The 22,047-nt window shown below is 44.2% G+C and overlaps 1 protein-coding gene across 2 annotated transcripts in view; it reads right to left on the reverse strand.

Annotated features, from left to right (window-relative positions):
• Positions 1 to 22,047, reverse strand: part of Serpine3 (serpin family E member 3) — a 28,121-nt gene that overhangs the window by 1,652 nt on the left and 4,422 nt on the right. The window contains exons 3-8 of one of the 2 annotated variants that reach the window (XM_026783215.1): positions 19,802 to 20,038; positions 17,635 to 17,832; positions 15,527 to 15,725; positions 7,793 to 7,893; positions 1,525 to 1,611; positions 1,019 to 1,102 (exon numbers count right to left, since the gene is read on the reverse strand). In XM_026783215.1, the coding sequence (XP_026639016.1) occupies positions 1,019 to 1,102; positions 1,525 to 1,611; positions 7,793 to 7,893; positions 15,527 to 15,725; positions 17,635 to 17,832; positions 19,802 to 20,038 (906 nt within the window). Of the gene's footprint in view, positions 1 to 6; positions 1,103 to 1,524; positions 1,612 to 7,792; positions 7,894 to 15,526; positions 15,726 to 17,634; positions 17,833 to 19,801; positions 20,039 to 22,047 lie in introns of those variants that run through there. The other variant, XM_026783214.1, reaches the window with a different exon arrangement.

Here is a 22,047-nt window from a genome sequence, read left to right on the forward strand (position 1 = left end):
AAAACATACTCTCTGCTGCCTGGTCTGAGTGATCAGGGCCATTTTGTCTATTCGCAGTCACTGGGGTTGGGGTGACCATGGTGAAATACTAGGTGGACATTGTCATGATCCCCAAGTAGATTATTTTCCACGGAATGATTACCTACATCCTTTTTGTCGTGAAATGTTCATTTGATTTCTAGCACAAGTTATGGCAGTATACAAATGATTCTCAGATAAAATGATGTTGACAATATTTCCTTTTAACAATCTGTGTTAAACTATGCTAATTTTCATTCTAACTTTTGGTATCTTTTTTTCTTTTCCCCAAATAAAAGTAATGCCTGATGTTTAGTTAAAGTAGGTTCACCTTGGCCTGATTGTATTAATCTTGTTCCATATTGTTTTAAACACTACTGAGAATTGCCAACAACTCTTTACTGAGAATCGCTTCCTTCTGAGGCCAATAATTATTGCAGGAGAACAATTTGAGGGATAATAATAATTCAAAGTCCATTTTCAATTTTGCTGAATTTTAGGGATACCTGCTTGTCCTTCTGTTGTGCTAGCTAGGCTAACCTGTGCCTCCCATTTTTGCATTGAGACTATTCTGTAGTGGTGCAGAAAAGTACTTGAGAAAGGCCAGCAAACAACATAGAAATGTGTGCATCCCTAAAATACTGCAGACTCTGTGTGACTTCTATTATGTATCTTGACCTGAAGAAACAGTCTTTTCTAACAAGAAAGGCAAGATTTGATTGACCTGTATTTTCATGATTTTAAGTTTTTAGAGTAGAAATCTACTCAAAAAAAAAAAAGCACTAGCTACAAATAAATAAAATGGAAAAGTAAAAGCCATGAAGGAAAAAGAGGTTCCTCTGTTCTGTGAAATAATTTCCCTTTCTCAGGATGTAAGACAGCAGCTGCTAAGAAAACACCATAGAAAGAACTAGAAGAAATAATTTGAAAATGGATGTGTAAAATTAGATTGTTAGGAGGAAGATAAATGTCTGAATCCAATTTTTAAAAGAGTCAGTACCTGTGCTATGTTCTCTCAGAAGAAAGATGAAGGGCCGATCTGCTTTAAAAACAGGAGTCCGGGACCTCCTCAGCAGCAACACAGCTGGGGAAAGAATAGACCCTGTCATGTTTCCTGACCATGGCAAAGTACATGCAGATGTAGATACATAGGTACTAACCTTGATTTGTCTTTAAGGAGTCAAAACACTTAGTGACATTTTACTGTGTGGTACTTTGGGACTGCAAATGGTGAAATTAAAGAGGAAAGATACTATTTAATCAATCCTGTGTCTCATTTTTAAAATATTCCATGAAGTAGCTTCCCTCTAAGGTAAAATCTGTATGATTTTATTCCTTGTTGATAGGGCAATGATACTTTTGGCATCATTACTTTTCAAGATTTTGCCTTCTGGCATTTAAAAAAAAATGTTGCATCACACCTGGTCTTGGGCTTAAATGGTGTGGTTTACAACTGGAGTCAACTGAGCTGCACCATGGTGCTGAGTGCCTGGCTTCTGGACGTACCTGTGGCTGCAGATGACCTGGTGCCCTCCTCGGAAAGCTCCATCTTGGCCTTGTGGGTTGCTTCAGAAACATAAAAGCTGTCTTTGCCTAATTTGCAAATGACAGAAACGTGAAGTGATTTGTTTACATTTTCTGTACATATCAAGTAAAACTTGAAGATTCAGTGCTACTAGTCTACAGGGAGTGGTACAGAAAACTGCCAAGTCACGTTATCTTTCTACAACTCTGACGAGCTCTGGTCACTAGATTTAATCTGTCTTCCCCTAAATTAGTAGAGACTGAACCCATAAAGTTAATTTTAAATGTTAATATTAAAATCTTAACTTTAGCCTATACTTCTAAAGTTAAGTAAGTAAGTCATTAGGCTCCCAAGAATGTGTTACAAAGTAGATACTGTCACCCAGGAATAAGTTCAACAAACTTAGTTTCCCCTTGACTGTCCTCTTGGGCAGTAGTTTTTAAGAAGACACTGAAGATAAAAGTCATTGGATTATTTATGAGAATAATCCAGTGGTTAGAAATGCCTGCTGCTGGTCTGGAGAGATGGCTCAGAGGTTAAGAGCACTGACTGCTCTTCCAGAGGTCCTGAGTTCAATTCCCAGCAACCACATGGTAGCTCACAACCACCTTTAATGAGATCTGGTGCCCTCTTCTGGCCTGCAGGCATACATGGAGGCTGAACACTGTGTACATAATAAATGTTAAAAAGAAGAAAGAAAGAAATGCCTGCTGCTCCACAACTACATTCTTTGGAACTGACTGCTGCTTTCCTAGTTTGCTTACCTTAAGGGCTGGAACCCATAGAGAAGTGTGAGGTTACAGCTGTGTGTGTGTGTGTGTGTTAACAGTTTCAAACATAAGCTTAGCAAATAGTAATGAGAAAACTTAGAAAGGGCTTGACAGATTTCTGTAACTGAACAATTCTCCAAAGATGGAATAATGTGTTACAACAAATTGTGAAGGTTGACATGTAGAAATAAGGCTAAGCTGCCCAGCCCTTCTGCTTGAGGGGAAGTGCTGATCTGGTATCACACACACCCAATCAGAATTGAGAATATCCAGGTTTCAGACCCAAAGCCCATTTCTACCCAATCCCCTCCATTCAAGAAACTGCCCTCTGTACTATAGTACACCATCCAAGAGATTTTGATGTAGGTAGGGAGCTTTGCTTATTAGGTTGTTCTGCACTAGTCATGTGCATGCAAGGAGATGACCCCTAAAGGTTCTGTGAGACTAAAGCGAACCTAGGGTGCAGATTCTTGTGTGTCATTGCAGTGACACAATGGGATATCATGAGATGGTTATTCCCACTGTAAGGGAAAACTGGCAGTAGAGGATGGAAGGCGGAAGTCAGTGGATATTCACTTGGTACCAGTGGAGAATCAGATTGTTTTCAGTGGTGGTCTTTTTCTGCTTGACTTTGAGAGAAGAAACAAAATTCTCTGTTAATAATTAGCTCCTTCTAGTCCACTGAACAAACAGTGCCAATATTAAAAAAAAATTCGTAAAGAGCATCTTTGCCAGTTGAGGTTTTACTGTCTGACACTGTTACCTCTGTGTTGTCTGAACTACTTTAATATGATTAAATGAGTGCAACTTCATTCTGAAACCCCTTGTCAGATAACATACAGCAAATCCCATGTCTGCATTGTTTGCCCACACACACACCCAGGGGTGGGGGTGGGGGTCATTGTCCTGATATGAATGCCTCTTTGGTAAGCTAGGTTGGACTGTTTTGAGTGTCTGGAAAGGCAGATGAGTTGCTTAAGTAGTTTTTATTCCAAGAATGACCAAAATTGTTTAATTGTTTGCATATCCGTAGCTGTTTGCATAGCCATAGCTGAGACTACTCATAGCCAGTATGCCATCAACGTCACATCTTTGAAATTCTCTGGTGAGAGCTGACCTTTCTGTAGACTACTCTGTGTTTATCTTGTATTCAGTCTGCATTGTGCTCGCATTTGTCATGAGGCTATTGAAATATTATGCCACTAATGAACTAACCAGGAAAAGCAGAGGGGTTTTCCTGTCCTTCGCTTTTCTGAATTGTTGGCATCTGCTTAGTGCCATTAAAGGTCACAGCCTGTTTTTCCCTCAGAATCATGTGTAGGTGCTGTTTTGTAGAAACGTCTCCTTAGTTAATAAGGGAGATGCAGGTTAATGGATCCCACGTGGTTGTGAGTAGGAAACTTTCTTGGGACTGCTGATTTGCTAATATTTGCTGTGAGTGGCTCCAGCAGGACTGCAGTACATAGCTTTCTACCCTGAAGCCACCCTCACCTCCCCTTTCTCCCAGTTTATTAGCTGAACATTCTGGGAAGCACTTCATAGCCAAGTATAAACATACCAGTGCCTACATACTGTTGCACAGCAAATGTGAGGGATTCTTCTCCCTCCTTCCCAGCATGCTGCCCATTCCTCCTCCGTGATACTGCCTATTCAAGGCTACCCCCTTCCCCGTCTTACTGTTAGCTCTAGCAAGTGGCCATTGTGGCATGTTTGCTTTACTGCCTGGCCCAGCTTTCAGAGTAATGCTTAGTACTTGCACGTGTCAAGCGGCGTATGAATCCAGCACTAAGCACATTGCGGTCTTTGGCAAGGGTTTAATTCCCATTCCTTTGGTTGGTAGGTGCCATCAACCTTTTATATATAGTTGATCACGCATTAGTAAATCATTGTCTGCATTTTGTCCTTGACTCCTCATCAGGACAGGGATGGGACATTTGCTTCCTTTTTCTGATAATGATTTCCTTTGGGAAGAACTTGTCGCTTATCTTTTCCATCCTTTAGGTATGAGAAATGAAGGGTAGGTATGAGAAGTGAAGGGTAGGTATGTAATGAACCACTGCAGCTGGCCCAAGACATAGGAAAGTGTCTGGAGGAATCTTGGGTGGCTCAACTAGCTAGCTGGTTGCTTTCTCATTCTCTGCTTACTCCTTTCTGTGTAATGTTGACTGTACTGCCTATGGCCCTCTAGACAATTGCCTTATTCAAATCATTGCATGTAGTTGGAACTTCTTACTGGACAGAAATTGGAAGTTGACTACCTGCTTAAGAAAACAAAGACTAAGATAGTTTTTAAAGAGTTTGAAATTTGTACCCAAGCAATACCTGAACTGGAGGTATGAGTTTCTATCAAAGCCTGCTGATGGTACCTAAGGAAGGGGATTGCCCAGAACAGGTGCCTACCTGTTCTCTTCAGTGAGAAAGAAACTGCAGCAACTTGATAACTTTGTAATCTGTAGAGACAAGGTGTCAGTGGGGACGGAGAGCTGTATCTGGGCTCAGGTGAGATCTGGAATATTGAGTTTTTAAAATGCCAAGAAGGAACAGAGAAGTGTTTTACCCCCCTGGGAAAGGAGAATTCTAAGTGATTCTGACTTTGGAATCAAGTGGGGGAAAAAAGAGCTTTGTTGGGCTTCCTCAGTAATACAAAGTATGGTGACCCCTTGTTAATTGGAGAGAGATGGCTCTGTTTTTTCATTTCTCGTAAAAACTGCAGATAGCACTGATAAGATGGCTCGGCAGGTAAAGTTGCTTGCCTCACAAATCTGATGACCCTGCTTCCATCCTTGGAAGCCACAGAAATGGGGAAGGAGAGAACTGACTTTACAGAGTTGTCTCTGAGCTCCACGCTGTTCATGTACTCCTTTACCCCAGCACGCACACACAATAAAACTTTAATTTTTAAAACCAAGATTGTTCCATACAATTGGTGAGGTGGGTGGTAACTTCCCATTTGTTTCAGTGGCCTTGTCTCTGCTGTAGGCAGAAGCCCACTTGGGTACTGACGTGAGTGGTCTTGAGTTATGTTTAAAGACAGGCATCAGAAAGCAATATCTTAGTTGGCAAGCTATATCTATAAAGGGTCAGATATTAATTTTTTTTAAACTATCACAAGGTTTATGTCTGTCCCAGTGACTCAGCTTCACTACCATAGCTAGAAAGCAGCTTTTTGTTATTATTGTTCATTTGGGTTTTTTTTTTCCTTTTTTTCTTCTTTCTTTCTTTCTCGTTCTTTTTTGGCAGGGTTTCTTGTGTAACAGCTCTGGCTGTCCTGGAACTTGCTCTGTAAAGCAGAATGGCCTTGAACTCAAAGAAATCCACCTTCCTCTGCCTGAGATTAAAGGTGTGCACTACCACAGCCCAAAAGATTATTTTTAGTAAGTAGCTGCTTAATTAATAAAAGCAGATGTTGTGCCATCACTTGACTTCTATATTATATTGGAACAAAACAATGTAAGAAAATTGTTAAGTCTCAGTAAAAAGCATGAAAATAAGCCCCAAAATTATTAACACATGCTGGATTTTTAAGCCAGATCTGTGAGCCTTGAATTATATTGGTTTGAACAAATGTAAGTAAATGAATTGTGTTAGATGTGAGCCATCTCAGTGGTACTCATAAGACTTGGTAACAGGCTGGGGTGATGGCTCAGTTGGTAATGAGAACTCAAATGGGATTCCTTGAACCCATGGTAAAAAGCCAAGGGATGCGGTACATGCGTACAGTCCCAGCACTGCACAGGCTGGGAGGAGCAAGGGAGAAAGGCAGTGGAGTCCCGTAGCTTGCTGCCCAGTGGAGCCTAATCCTAGTGAGAGATTCTGTCTCAGAAACAGTGGATCGCTCATCTTACAGGCCATGGGCATTTTTACTAACAGTGGGACTGCACGCTACAGGACCACTACTGGTTAAGGACACAAGACGGACATTTGAATATGTCTTTCTTAGATGCTGAGGGAGAAAGGCCAGGAATTATGAAGGAGCAACTGATTAATGCAATGTTGTGGAAGAGAGGGCCAAGAATAACCTCAAAGCTGCTTTTTCCCCCTCCCTTTTGGTACCAGGTACCAAACCCAACATCCTAAAGTTTTTCATTTGGATGTAAAAGTAATGAAATTTCCATCAGCCACAGGGATGCCAGAGCTGAATTCTGAAGCCTTGAGAAGATAATATGCTTGCCCATTATTGAAGATAGAATATGCATAACTTGGCTGTCCCTTGCCTTTGATCATTTTGCTGTTATAGTCTTCCTTTCCTGCAAGTGTCAAAGCATTCCTCTTAATAAGGAAAATTTCTGGTTGATATTTTCAACTAAGCCAGCAGTATTGCCTTGTTTCTAATTGTATACCTAGTATTGTGGACAGTAGAAAACTTTACTATTGTCTTTGTACATTTAGACAAAGAGGTGGTAGATGGGTTTTGTGTGTGTGTGTGTGTGTGTGTGTGTGTGTGTGTTGGAGACGGGACCCAGGACTTTGTGCATGTTCAGCAAGTATTCTATTATGAAGTCTTAGCCCAAAGATGGCAAATTTTAGTACTCTAGATACTTCCTGCCATGCTTTATTGAATAAGTAACTTGCAGTTGTTCTGTCTGGTCACATCTAAAGCACAAACCTGGACTTGAAGATCAAACTCCCATTATTGTCTGTAATTAAGGAATATTCTGAACCAAGTTTTAGTGCCAGGTATTCCAATGACCTGGTATTTAAAATGATAACTTCCAAGTTCATCAAGTAAAAGCATTGTCTAGACCAATGAGAACATCTGTTGCAGTGTTCTCCCCTCACAGATAGTCTGTGGAGCAGGTACAGTCCAGGGCATTATGAGTTGGCCGAAGTTGAGACAGTGGTTCCCTCAAGAAATTCTCAAAGTAGATGTTACCATTCCTTTTCTCTTGGGAGTGCAGTGTAAGCTCAGACTGCAGGCAAGCATGGCCCCTAGTGATGAGCAGTAGCAAGTCAACTATGGAAAAGAAGTTGAGCGTGGTGGCTGCCTCTTAGGGCAAGGTCGTAAGAGCAAGGGAAATTTGAGGAATGGATGAAGGAAAGATTTACGCTTAGCTCATTACAAAAGGCAGGAGGAGTTAAAGGCAACCAGGAAGGGAAAGGGTAGAGACGGGATGACCATGATGCTGATGGGACAGCAGAGAGCAGAATGAAGGTTCCGGTGCTGCCTTGAGTCTTCATGAGAGTCTGGTCACGGCAGAGGGAGGTCTCTTCACCTATGGCCACTTGCTACACTATGATGGTGCTTTCCAAGTCCACACTTAATATCCCCAAGGAGCACCCTTCACTCACCAAATCCAATCAGAACTTGACTGTTATAAGAGGCACCACATTCTTATAGAAAGCCAAGTGCTTTATTCTTTTAGACAAGTGTTTTACTGTCAAAAGCTCTATGGAAACAGTAAAGGTCCTTTCATCAATATAGCAAAACTGTCCCAAACATAATGCCCCCAAAAGATCGGAAGAATTGAAAAATGATTACCTGAAATTCCTTTCAAGTTAGCTTTGAGTGGGTCAAAAAGATCAGTGATACCCCATGATCTTAAAATGCTTTTTAAATCAAACTGATTTTGGATCCGAAACCTGCAAAACAAAAGCCAACTATCAGGTGCCATTTAGAATGCACACTACTCTCTCATACATACTACATGGAGGTCATGGCACACTGGAATTCACCACTCTGTGTTTTTCATTGTTCCTTCTCTTGAGTCACACCTGGGGCTATCTTGACCCCTCTGGGCTTTCCCCAGCTTTGTCTATACTGCTCATTTATGATGGCCCTGTTTCCCTTGACTGCCTTTAAATAAGTGTCCATCCCTCAGCTGTTACCTTCCTACTCAGATGGCCTGACTTTTTCAAGATGGTACTAGAGTTAGGGCCCAGGACCTCCTGCATCCTTGCCAGATTTTCTATTGCTTGAGCTCCACCCTTAGCCTAGTCACTCTGGTTCTTAAAGTCCAGTTTGCAAAGTTGTACTCTGAGGGTGTCCAGACCAGTCTGCTTCCTATTAATATTCTTTATGACACCATAAGTGACCTGAGAAGAGAAGCTACCTCAGCTCCTTTTTATTAGTAATATTTAGTGAGTGTTCACACTGTGGTAGATACTAAGATGAGAACTTCATAGAAATGATTCCATCTTCATATAATGGCTATTATTCCTTATGTAGTAGATGGAAAATTCAAAGCATTATGTATTTTTAAGAACCTCCTCAAGAATGCCCTAATGAGTAATGGGGTGCCCTTCAGTTCAAATCCAGGCTATGAGAGTGTGGAGCCTAGCCATGATCACTTGGACTTTGCTCCTCACATTTGGATAGAATCTCAGACATAATGGATGCAAAACAGTAGCTATAGTACCTTGTAGAGCTTTTCTGCTGTGTAACACATTTTCATGTTTGCTGTGTGCAGTATGTGTTTGCCTTTGATGTGCAGCAGAGAAGGAACTCAACCTTGAACTGCCCACACACCACTGAAAGCAGAGAGACTCAGCTCAGCATTTCCCCAAGACAAAGCACTGATTTGCTGTCGAAGAAGCCTTCAAATAGACTGCTACTGCTCTTTATCTTTGAAAATAAAAAAAGAAATATAATTTAAATGGTTTTTTGTATAAACCATATATAACTTTAGAAAAACAAAAAAAAAAGTTTGTTGATATTTTTCAAACTATTTGTCTTCAGCCCAGGAAACATCCTTTTTGAAAAGCATAAATGCTGACTGTAACAATTAGCGCTATGGACCTGGCTTTTTTTTTTTATTTGTTTCCTCTCACCAGGAGCTTCTTCCCAGACCCAGTGGCATGTTACCTCACCTCTATTTCCTTGTTTATGTTTCCTTGTGTGATAAGCATGGCAGCGGTAAAATCTAAATAGGGCTTGACAGTTAAATGAGAATTCGTGTAAAGGGTTCAGTACAATGCCCAGCATGGCTGTGTTTTGACTGTGGTTTCACAATAATATTAAGAAACCAAAGATGTGGTGGGTGAGGAAAGTGAATGATGTCATGCTTTAGTGAAGTCAAGAAAAGTGGGGTCTCATTTCAGAAGATCCTGGTGGTGCTCCTATATGATTATATTCTATTCTATATTCTATTATTCCAGTGCTGCTCCCATGTGATTGTAAAGGCAGAACAGGAAGAAAGCACGGTAACTGGAGTAAACAGCGGAGGCGCTGCCTGCCCTGTAGAGAAGCTAGAGTCATATTTCATATGAACTCTCAACAACACAGTAGGGATTGGGTTGAAGTGGATTGAGTACAGTTAAATCCAACATCATATCAATTCTCCCACCACCAAGTAGGGCTTAGAGAAAGAGTGCAAGATGTGTTTAGGCATGAAAATAAGATAACAACATGTTAATAAAGATTACGTGCTCATCTCAACAGTTAAAGAAGAGGCTTGTGACAAAATCTAACACCTTTTCGTGATTAAAAATCAACAGGACTTGGGGGATGTTCAGTGATAGAGCACTAGCCTAGTTTGCTTGGACGTTACTACCAAATACAAAGACAAGTGATGCCCAAACAAAAAGCCCAAAGAGCATCAAATAGTCAGCCAGTTTGGGACATGAGGTGACTCAAGATGATGAAGAACGTCTACAAAAATCCCCGCACCTAGCATCTTCGCTTCAAGGTTCCCATGTAAGATCAAGAACAAGGGTAGCCATTCACGCCACTTGACTTTGGCCTTGTGCAGGAGGGTGTAACTCCACAAGCCAGATCACATCAGAAAGGAGGTGGAGGCTAGCGATAGAGCCCAGTGGTACAGCACTTGCCTGGCATACAAGAGACCCTGAGTTCAATCCTCAGTACCATGAAAAAAAGTTGTAAAATAAAATATAGTTTAAAAGAGGAAGAAGTAGGCCGGGCGGTGGTGACGCATGCCTTTAATCCCAGCACTCGGGAGGCAGAGGCAGGTGGATCTCTGTGAGTTCAAGGCCAGCCTGGTCTACAAGAGCTAGTGCCAGGACAGTCTCCAAAGCTACAGAGGAAACCCTGTGTCTCGGAAAAACTAAAAAAAAAAAAAAAAGAGGAAGAAGTAACTCTATCTGAATTTGGAGATGACTTGGTCTTACGTGTAGAAAACACCGAAGAATACTCAAAAACCCTATTAGAGCTTATTTGAGACACCCAGAAGCACAAAACTCTGTCAAAGAAACAACTGAATGGAAGGAAGGCATCCCAAGCCCCCAGCCTGAGACACCCACGTCAGAAGACAGCACTCCCTGACTGGCATACGTATCCAAGATATCCTCGTGTCTAATGGCAACTTGCTTGTTTTGGGCAGAAACTGGTAAGCTGATCTTAAAATTCGTAAGTTAAACAGTCTCTAGGAAGAAGAGAACAAAATTAGACTCACCTCCTGATTTCTAAGCTGATTGCTGTTCTAGGAGCCAAAGTGGCACAACACTACACAAATACAAGAATCTTCCCATAGAATGAAACTGAGAGTTCAGAAATAAGCCCATACATCTGGCTTTTTTTTTTTTTTTTGATGATGAAGGAAAGAATGATACTTTCAACAAATCCATAGGATACTGGGCAATCACCACATGCAAACGCATGAAGGCTTGGCCTCCTCCTTACACCAAATGCAGCTGACTCTCAAATAACATGGGCTTCGACTGACGTAGATTTTTCTTTTGTTTTTGGAAATTTTGCATCAATTTGAAAACTTTACAGGTGAACTATGCAGCCTAGAAAAATAACACTGAAGGGGAATGTATGTCATGGATACATAACACATATGGCTAATTTGGCATTTCCTACCAGAAGATATGTACAAGCTAAGCTTAGCATGCACTTAGAGACTGCCGCACGCCGCAGTTCTGCTCTTCCAGCCCTTGAAAATGTGAGCAGATGCGCAGATGCTGTGTTGAGTCATGACAGCAGAAGATTGACACCTGCGATTTACAGTGTATTACACGGGTGTGATCATTTTACAACCTCTTCCGCTGAACATCTGCAATGCCCCCCACTGTTCCATGATATCATCTCTGTGAATGTGGTCAGTTAGAAGTGTGGATATCACTTATTTTTAACCATACATGTCTTGCACAAAATATATATGGTAGTACTGCTTGATACTGGGACAAGAGCAGTCAAGAGCAGGCTATTAGTAGTATTTTTGGGAGCCAAAAGTTACATGCAGATTTCCTACAGCAAGGATCGTTGGTGTCCCCTGGACCTCAAGTTGTCACAGGTACAATAATTAATTCACAGTGGATCAAAAGCCTAAAGTAAGAGCGAAACCCATACCTTAAAACTCTTAGTAAAGCTAGGCATAGACTTTGAGACTTTAATTAGGCGATGAGTTTTAAGAGTTACACAAAATGGTATCTCCTAGAAATGTCTGCATGCACAAGACCAGAACAATGGTGATATCAACGGACCTATTAAGATGGAAGGGGAAATTTTCTCTGGGTCACACCCCCAAGAAAAACAACTACAGGCAGCTAATGACTGCAGGTATGTGACAATAATAGTAATTTGAGGAAGGGTTCAAATGAGGGTAGCTGGGAGGGCCTAGAGAAGGAAAGGGAGGGGGAAAGTGATGTTATTTCATTTCAGTTGAAAACGTTGGAAAGAAATGCTTAAATAAAATACAGTGTACCCATGTACTAGAATATTATTGAGCCATTAAAAGAGACGAGATAGGTGATAAAAGCCCCATAAAAGGCTCGTTGCATGAACTATCCCTTCAAAGAAAATCCACAGAGAAAAATAGTGGTTGCCCAGCGCCGAGAAGAGATGCCTGATGAATGTGGGTTTCTTTCTAAGGTGACGAACATCTTCCAGAGCTCAGAGTAGGTTGGAGGTCTATCTCAGCTGATAGAGTGCTCGTCTGGCGCATACAAAGCCCCAAGTTTGATCCCCAGCACCCCATAAATCAACTGCCCTGGTGCACATCTGTGAATCGAGGATTCGTGATCCAGAGGCATCAGGAGCAGAAGTTCAAGGTCATCCTTGGCTACGTGAAACACACTCTTTATAAATTATAAAATTTGTATTCATGGCTGAATACTTTTGTAAATAAACTTTAAAAAGTACATACAGTGTGCACTTATTATCTATTTATTCATTGAGACAGGGTCTTGCTAAATAACTGTGGCTGGCCCAGAACTATGTAGACCAGGCTGGTCTCAAGCTCACAGAGATCTGCTTGCCTCCGCCTACTGAGTGATGATATTAAAGGTGTACACCAGCATACCCAGCTCAAATGACTTTTATGGACACTATATCCCATCTAGAAGAGAGAGAAATGTCCTTTAGAAAGTGTTGCATATAATGGTAGCCAGCAGCTTCTTCAAAGAAGAGCAAAGCTCACTGTGTGTGTGTGTGTGTGTGTGTGTGTGTGTGTGTGTGTGAATTTGAATATTGCTTGGGTGTGTCCCCAAAGGTTCTTGTGCTGGAAGCCTGGCTCGCAGGGTAGTGATATTGAGTTAGCGGGGCCTTTGGGATGCAGGTCTAACAGAAGGTGATCGGTCAGGACAGCCCTTGGGAGGTAAACATAGTTCTGTTGTTTTCTATGGGAGTGGTTCTCAACGTAAAAGAGGAAATCAGACCCTCAATCTCTCTCATGTCCCTTTCCACCCCATGACTGCTTCTGCCACCACTTCATCTTCTCTGCCATGATGCAGAGCAGAGGAGATGCTGGTGCCAGACTCTTAGATATATGGAATGTGACCTAAATGCGTTGTGTGTGTGTGTGTGTATATATATATATATATATATATATATATTGTGTGTGTGTGTGTGTGTGTGTGTGTGTGTGTGTGTGATGTGTGGTGTGGTGTGGGTGGGTGGGTGGAGAGAGAAAGAGGGAGGGAGAGAGAGAGCGCGAGAGAGCCATGTACTAGGGCATAAACTGGAAATGATTTAGGTCTGGATTTAGACATATGCCTTGGACCATGGTAGACACAGCCAGATTTTTGTTTGTTTTAGACAGAGTCTCACTATGTAGTCCTGGCTGACCTGGGCTGTTCTATATTCCTAAACATGTTATTTTCTAGTTTCAGGCATCTATGGGTTCTTGTTCAGTGAAATCTATCGGATGACCATAGAGCACATTCTACTAAATGGAGACTGACTGACTTGAGCAAAGCAGAGGTAAATTCTTACCCAAAAGCTGGCTGTGCAGCAGGTGGTAGCATCAAGTGCCTTTAAACCTGGTGCTAGAAGGCGGAGGCAGGTGGATCTCTGTGAGTTTGAGGCCAGCCTGGTCTCCATAGTAAGTTCCTAACTAGCCAGGGCTAAGTAGTGAAGGGCTGTCCAAAGAGAAGAGGAGAACAACAAAACCGTGGCTGTGTCTATCATGGCCCAAGGCTTAGGTCTAAAGCTGAGCTTAACGCAGTTTTAACTTTTGGGTTTATTCCCTAAACCAGGGTTTCTCAACCTTCCTATGCTGGGACCCTTAATACAGTTCCTCACGTTGTGGTGACCCCCAACTATAAAATTATTTTCAGTGCTATTTCATAACCTTAATTCTGCTGCTGTTATGAATTGTGATGTAAATATCTGATATGCAGGATATCTGATATGGAACCCCAAGAAAAGGGTGGTTGAACCCCCTCCCAATGGGTCATGACCCACAGGTTTGGAATCACTTTTTTAGGTTTAGAATCACTGCCCTAAAAAGTTTACAACTAAGCTTTTTGTTTGTTTGGTTTTTTTCCTTTGGTCTGGTATGTGTGTGTATGTAAGGTTGCTTTTGTTTATGAAATAAATGGCTTTTATTTATCTAGAAATCTCCTATTCGTTTTGGATTAGATGCTTGGTACCTTGGGTGACTAAATATATTTATCAGAATGAGGAGGTAGTTTAAGTCATTGCCGAGACCCTCTGACCTCCTCCTCTGTCCTGTGTTTTCAGGGTCACTGCTGAGGGCCTGGGAGAATGTGAGTGTCATGGTCTCCTCTCTCTGTAGAGCTGAGTGTTTCCTGGGGAGGCCTCCTTCCATTAGCCGCTCCAGGCCGAGCTAGTCTTCTTCATGAGAGACGGCAGGTTCTTGGCTGGGCTGCCCCTTCTCTCCATACTGTCTGCATGAGCTGCCTTCCCTCCTGCACTAATTAGCCCCAAATGCCACAAGATCAGGGGCCGAGCCTTTGGCTTTGAGAAAGGGGCTTTGTCTTGGCTGTGAGTTCATCTTGGCTCTTCGTTATGCCTGATCTCATTTTAGACCTGGGCCCTGCCTCCTTGGGTTTCTCCTTGTATGGTGTTTTTTGTTTTTTGTTCCAGGAGATGCACTTATTTTTAAGAGCCTGAGGGAGGGAGCCCTGCCAAGGCCTTTGCCTGTACCCACTGGGAGCCCTGGTCTTGGAGTGTGACCAAGGCCCCAAATGGACAGGACTGAAGAATTCATGGCTGACAGTGAGCTCCCCGACATCAACACTCTGCACTTTGTGCTGACCTACAAAGCTATGCTGAGCCTTCTCTGGTTTCAAATTGCCGGACCAGCTCATCATTTGACAAACTCTGGGCAGAACTCTTTTGTAAAACAATGAGTTTTGCTAACATCGTTGCTTTGGAAAACAAGAACACTATTACTAGTTTTCTTTTTTCAATTTATATTTATATCTACTGGATTTTCTTCAAGGACTGTACCTTTCCACTTAGAACAAATGTATCTTCAACACAAAGATGGCAAGTCTTGAATTTACTAGCTAATAGAGATAGGGTCTCATGCAATTGCTCAGGCTAGTGGGGAATCACTCTGTAGCCCAGACTGGTTTTGAGCTTGCTGATGACCGTCATCCTGACGATCTGGGTTTACAGCTGTCCCGCCATGCCTGGAAAAGTCTGGAATTTTTATGTCCTAATTTGGCTTCTAACTAGAATTACACACATGCTTTCTCATTTACACAAGTCATCTTGTCTCTTTGGTTTGGGGGCAATGACAGCTGTACCCACAAGGGTGCCACCTTACACTTCTCTTATCCCGCAGTGGCATGCCTGCAGAGCAAGGAAGGGACCTGAGTCAGTTCGGTGAGAGTCATTCATTTCAGGAAGACCGGGGAAGTTAACCCAACTGTATGTGCCATGTTCTACTTTGCAGTGACTTTAGAATAGCCTCAGACCCCAGGGAACTTCTCCTTGGCCTAAGTTCATTTGACAAGCTAGCCCAGTGAGAGGATGGGTCTTGGAGTCTGACCATTTGACTCTACGTACAAGCCCCACTGGCTACCGCAGTCATTCCCTTGTGAGGAAGGTGTAGCCACTCACCTGGGGAGGAACACATCCATTCTGGTTCTCTTCAGCCTGGTGGCCCAGAGGTGGATAGCTCTGGCTGTGAGGTGTGGCTCAATGCAGTCCAGAGGGGTGTCCTTGTCTTGCGGAACCACCAGGAACAAACTGGCTGCTCTTCCCAGGTACAACAGCTCCAGAACGTCTATCCTGTGGCCTGCAGCATCCTGGAACTGGCCTAGGGGTTTGGTGGGTCAGGGATTAGCTCTGTCCCGGGAGTCAGAGAAACCAAACAATGCCACAACCTGGAGTAGGCAGACTTACAAGACAGCAACAGTAAAACAGAGTGCCAATCTTGGCCTCAGGAAGCAGTCTGAGACTGGGAACTGTTAGGTGACATCAATGTGGGATTCCCCTCTGTATGCTGTGAATGTTTTATTACCGGTTGTTGATAAAGAAGCTACTTTATTGGCCTATGGCAGGGCAGAATATAGCAAGGTGAAAAATCCAAGCAGAGCTAGAGGGGGAAAGAAAGCGGAGCCAACCAGGTGCCATGTAGATGCCCAAGAAGCAAGTGGTAACAAACCACAGGGCTCGTGGTAAAGTATAAAATAATAGAAATGGGTTAATTTAAGATGTAAGAACTAGATAGAAATATACCTGAGCCATTGGCCAAACACTGTTGTAAATAATATAGTTTTTGTGTAATTATTCAGGTCTGGAAAATGAAAGAACAGTCCCCAGTTACATGGCATGGTTCCTTTACTGATCCTAAAGCCATCTAAGATCTCCCATGGGGCCTTTCTCAAGGATTCACTGCAGCTGAGCCTGCTGGGACGGTGTCTTGAGGGAGCCTGTCTAGTCTGGGCTTATGGAGATTCAGGCTCTTCATGTTCTCTTGTCTTTAAACATGGTTTTTAATCTGCATTTCCTATGGAAACTCCCCAACTCTTTTTTTTGGGGGGGGGGCTTTTAAGAATTTTTTATTGTGTTCCTGGAGATTGAATTGAGGTCTTCTATAAGAGCAGAGAGAGCTGAGCTATCTCTCCAGGCCCCCAGGACAGTCTCTTTTTTTTAATTTATTTATTTATTAAAGATTTCTGCCTCCTCCCCACCACCGTCTCCCATTTCCCTCCCCCTTCCCCGATCAAGTCCCCCTCCCTCATCAGCTCGAAGAGCAATCTGGGTTTTTGATCCTACTGCACGTACTGGCTTTGGGGGACCCTAGGCAGTTTGGATGCTCACCTTACTAGACCTGGATGGAGGTGGGTGGTCCTTGGACTTCCCACGTCAGGGAACTCTGATTGCACTCCCCAACTCTTGAAACACCACCCAGACCCAACAAAACACGCATCCTGACTGGGTTTGGCTTGAGGATCGATCATGTTTAACTATGTATGACCTAAACAGATAGGTCTCGGGATGGGCAGCAGGGAGTTTGTGGGCAAAGAAAATTGCAGGTTGAAGACAAATCCAGGCCACCAAGGCAGAGGGTGATTGCAGAAGGAGGGGATGGGTCAGGTGACAGAGTCCAGCAGGACACATTAAACAAGGGGAGGGATCGGGAGCTGCTGGGGGGTGGAGGGAGGAAGGTAGAGGCACGTGTGAGGTGAACCCATTGCAGGCTGAGGCTCATTCTTGGCATCCTTGGCACAGAGCATGCTGGCATCTACAGCACACATAGGCCACCAGGTCTCTGCTGGCACCGGGACCCGCCCCCACTGACTGAGACTAGTAACCATAGGCAGGAGGGCCACACAGAGCAACGCCGTGTCAGAACCAGGAATCCTGTAGTCTGCAGGCCTTTTGGCCTTCATTTGGTCCTGGGTGGGTGTTAGCTATGACATGAAAGTGTTTGGTCCAGGCATTTTTGATTTCACATGAACATGTTCAGACTCAGGGCAGAGGCCAATGCCACGCATGATTCCTCTTCCACATCTGTGTCCTCAGCATCCAGATGGGCACACCATTCAAGGCTCCTCTGTCGTCTCCTGCTACGCTGGACTTTCCTCCACCCACAACCCTGAGAAAGGACCCTTCTGAAAACATATGTCCATCCAATCCTGTAAAGTAGAGGCCACCTCCCTCTCTTGCCCGAGTCGCTGGTTTCCTCCGACTTTCTGAATGTGGACAGGAGGGGGACTCACCATAGCTGACCTCTGCCACCTGATGCATCGCGGGGACTTGAAGGACGAGGCCGTGGGCACAGGTGAAAGGCAGGGTCTGCAAGGCCATGGAAGAGAATCTCCTTTGCCAGGTGCTTTGGAAGGTCATGGTGCTCACGATGGAGAGCCAAGAAGACACGGTGCCAGCCTCCCCCGACTGTGGGCTACCCAGGCTCTCGCCTGTAGATAGAAAAACTTGTTCTCTCTCTCTCCCTTTCTCCTGCTTCATGTTATTTTCAGTTTACCACAAACGTTTTAATTCCTTATGCTGCCAAGGGACCCACAGCTGCTAACTGACTTTTAACTTATTGTCATGGAAACAGAAAGTGAGAACACGGTCTCAGAGTGGGTCCCTGATGACTGCCCTCTGGCTCAGGGGCAGCGAGGCACCTTAGAACTTGAACCACAGCCTTCTTGCTAGCATGTGTCCATTGTGGCTTCCTTGCCTGTTTCTAACAGGTGCCCAGAATGCCCCTGGTTCCGCTGAGTCATGTCCCAGAGCTCAATAGGCGCTGTCTCTCCACGCAGACGCTTGCATGGCCAAGGTTTCAGAACCAGAGAAGACTGCACTCTGCCACCCCCGCCTCCGAGCCCACTAATTGCTGAGCTGCGCCCTCACCACACCTTCGCTGGGGCAACTGTGTTCAGAACGCAGCTTGGGAGGGCTGTGGTTAAAATGTCATGTAAGAACAGGACCATTGCTACAGAGATAGCTGCTGTCCCCGGCCATCAACTGTTTAATAAATATACTTCGTGCTAGATTCTGCCTAGATGCTGGACGAAATCTCTCTGACTTTTTGTTGTCATTCTTCATCTTCCAGATGAGAGGAGAGAGGCTCAGGGAAGCTGCTCACATACTGCCATCCACCCGTCACCCACCGAAAGATCCCTGCTCTTGAATCTGAGCAGAGTGACTCCATATTCATTGCTGTAAATGGCTCTACCAAGTCTTTCTTTTTCTTAAAGGGAAGCCAGGCCGGGAGTTGGAAACACTATGTTAGATTTTGAGCGTGTCCCCTGGCAGCCCAAGAAGGATACAGGGACTCACTCCTTAATTAAAAAATATTGTAACCACGTGTCTATGTGTTTGTCTCTGTATGGGTATCTGCACATGACAGCTGGTAACCCTGGATGCTACCCGAGGGCATCAGATCCCCCACAGGGGAATTAAAGGCCCTTGTGACCTACCTGGTCCACCCTCTTAACCGCCAAACCATTTCTCTGGTCCCAAGGATCACTCCTTGTAAAGTAAATTGCCGAAGACAGCATCGAGCATCTGAAGATAGAGTCCACTTGTATCCCAGCTTCCTGTTCTATGTTTAAGCAACACTGGATCTTGAACATTCTCCATTTATCTGACTCTTTTGTGTGCTTACCGAGAATATGGTAGTCAAACTACCTGGATCAGAATCCTGGCGTGGTGGACCACGGGCAAGCAAGAAACTCAACCCTTGGTCGTTCAGTTCCTTCATTTGTAAAATGGAGACAGCCCCCACCTTTGAGGATTAGTGGGTAAGTGAAATGGACTCAAATTTCAAAGAGCACTAAATAAATAAACTAAAGGCTAGCAGATGGCAGTGACTTCCACCCACTTCCTAGGAGTCACGGCACACGGTGGTTGCCGCTGATGGTTGCATTATGCGTAGAAACCTCCAATAGAACCAAGCGAAACTTACTGATTATAACTTGTCCTTTTGTGTGTGTGTGTTTCCTTAACCCGAGTGTCCCAGAAGCTACTTTTCTGCGTCCTGCTGCATTTTGCTCTCACCTGGGGTTAATTGTAGGTGGAAGCAGAACTTGGTGAGAAACGGCCTGCGGAGCGTGACATGGGACCCATCCCGTGGGGTATTTCCAGAGGTGATCGGCTTTGAGAAACACCTTTTGGTGTCTGTGTGCTTAAGGATGGGCGTACATGTGCGTGTACGTGTGTATTTCTGTTGGGTTGTGAAGAGGAGGAACAGAGGAGCCCCGAGCCAGCTGCGGTTGTTTCACAGACCTTGTGTGCCCCTCAAAGGTTATCTGTCTTCTCAACTTCTGCTGTAACTCAGGGCATCCTGAACCTCACCACGGCTTCGACAGATGATGGGCGGCACTACTTCTTTGTAGCCCTCTACCCTTAGCCCTGCCAAGGACGACGGCTTTCCTTTACCTGTGCTCTGCCTGGGTGAGCCCCTCGAGACCTCCTCCGTGGTGGTGCTGGTGGGCTCACTAAAGTTGGCTGGCGCCAGACTGCTGTTGGCCCACCAGGAGACCTGCTCCACAAAGCAGGGAGACAGAGGCGTTCCGGTTTGCATGAGAAGAGTGCAGGCCAGCTCCATCCCGATGCCTTGGCTGGAGTTGTGCAGCATGGTGTAAACAGTGTGCAGGAACTCTCTCACTCTCGGGTCTGTGAGGAAGGAGTGTTTGTCAGGGCTTTCGCAGCTCCCACCTGCAGGTGGTCTCAGAAGCTGCGTCCACCCACAAGTCCCTCACTGGAAATGGCACAGCTACCTGAGTTGAAATCCACTAACCCTGTAGCTTAAAAGTTGGGCAGAAAATATGCGAGATCCCAAACAAATCTAGATGGAAGTAGAAAAGCTGTGTTTCCTGACTTCCTGATTCAGGGGCATGGCTGAGTTCTGGAAAAGAGTGTAGCAAGCTTTTTTGTTTGCCATCAGCTCACAAAATGACACAGAGATTTCTTATTAATTATGAAAGCTTGGCCATTAGCTTAGGCTTGTCTCTCTAGCTCTTGTAACTTAAATCAACCTGTCAACCTGTTTCTGTTCATCTGCCTTTTATCATGTGATTTGGTTACCTTTCCTCTGTCCTGTATGTCTGACTTGTTCTGCATCCTCTTGTCTCCCATGCTCCTAGATTCATCCTTCTGACTTCCTTTCTCTCTGCCCAGAAGTCCCGCCTTTCCTCTTCTGCCTAGCTATTTGGTCATTCAGCTTCTTGTTACACCAATCACAGCAACACATCTTCACACAGTGTATGTTCCACAACAAGGAGAGTGTAGAGCTGGGATATGGCAGGCCCAGTGGGCCATGATGGAATTTCTAGAAGTAAGGCAGAGAGTTCTGGGTGGTGTGGTAACCACGGTGGGCAGTGGCTAAGGAGCTGCGGTCCTAGTTAGGCTTCTGCTGCTGTGGTTAAACACTGGGGAGGAAAGAGTTTATTTCACCTTACAGTTTACAGTCCATCATTGAGGGAAGTCGGGGCAGAAACTCAAGGCCGGAGCCTAGAGGCAGGAACTGAAGCAGAACCTGCCACTGAGACAGTCAGTTGAGTTTTGCCAAGCCATTTACCTCTAGTGTTAGTCTGTGAGAATCAAATGACATACTCGTAAAAAGAAATTCAGTGTGCATTACAAAGCAGAACCCTGCCAGCACTTGGGAGGTAGAGGCAGGCGGAGCTCTGTGAGTTCCAGGTCAAGCTACAGAGAAACCTTGTCTCAAAAAAAAAAAACAACAATCCAAAACAAACAAACAAACAAACAAACAACAACAACAAAAAAGCCCCCTAAAACAAAACAGAACCCTTTCCCTGGGGATAGACCATCTTCCTTTCCAAGGCCTCTGTGCTAAAATGTTCTCATTAATTTACCTAGAATAATAATGAAAATGCTTAGAAGCTGGAGCATTGGAAAACTGCGCATTCGCCATGCACCCAACACCCAGAGAATCCATGCTGGGTCTGACTCCGAAGCCTCCTCCCTGAGGGCTGGTTTTCACAGAACTAGAAGTTGCTATGCAAGCTTCCAAGGGAGGAAAGCAGCCAGCAGTCCTACCCAGCAGAACCACAACAATGACCAGCATGGTACGAAAATCCCAAAGGTGTAGAAGTGGCACGCATATCTTGTCAGTAACCAATAGCTGTCTAACTGAACTTAAGACCCATTCAACAGGACGGGAATCATCCTCGGTACGGGAAGCCTAGCCAACTACAGGGATCTTAGAGGAGAACCTCCAACACTGCTTTACTAAGCCAGTATAGTTCCTAAATGCATTTCAAATGGTCCTGTTATGCTCGGACCCAGCTGATAACATCTGCAGCATGACTTCTTCACCCCAGGAAATACAGTGAGGGAGAGGTGGCTGAAGGATTGTAAGAAGGACAGGACCAAGTGATCTACGGTGAGACTGTCCCCTATAGGTGGCAGGGAAGATTTACCTACAACATCTCAACAATATGGCTGCCCGAACAAGGACACCAATAGACATACTAATAAAGAAGGGGAATCTCATGGAGCCTCAGCCCTGCAGGCGACCAAAGAAGCTGGGAAAGGAAGAAATAGCCCTCTTTATGGAAGAGCATCCCCCTGATTGGTTATCCAATACCAAGTGGTAAGTGGTCAAGCCTTGCAATCATACATATACAAGAAACAGTAAATGGACCAAACAGGTTGTGTTT

Source organism: Microtus ochrogaster, chromosome 17, assembly GCF_000317375.1.
Source record: "Microtus ochrogaster isolate Prairie Vole_2 chromosome 17, MicOch1.0, whole genome shotgun sequence".
Lineage (NCBI taxonomy): Eukaryota > Metazoa > Chordata > Mammalia > Rodentia > Cricetidae > Microtus > Microtus ochrogaster.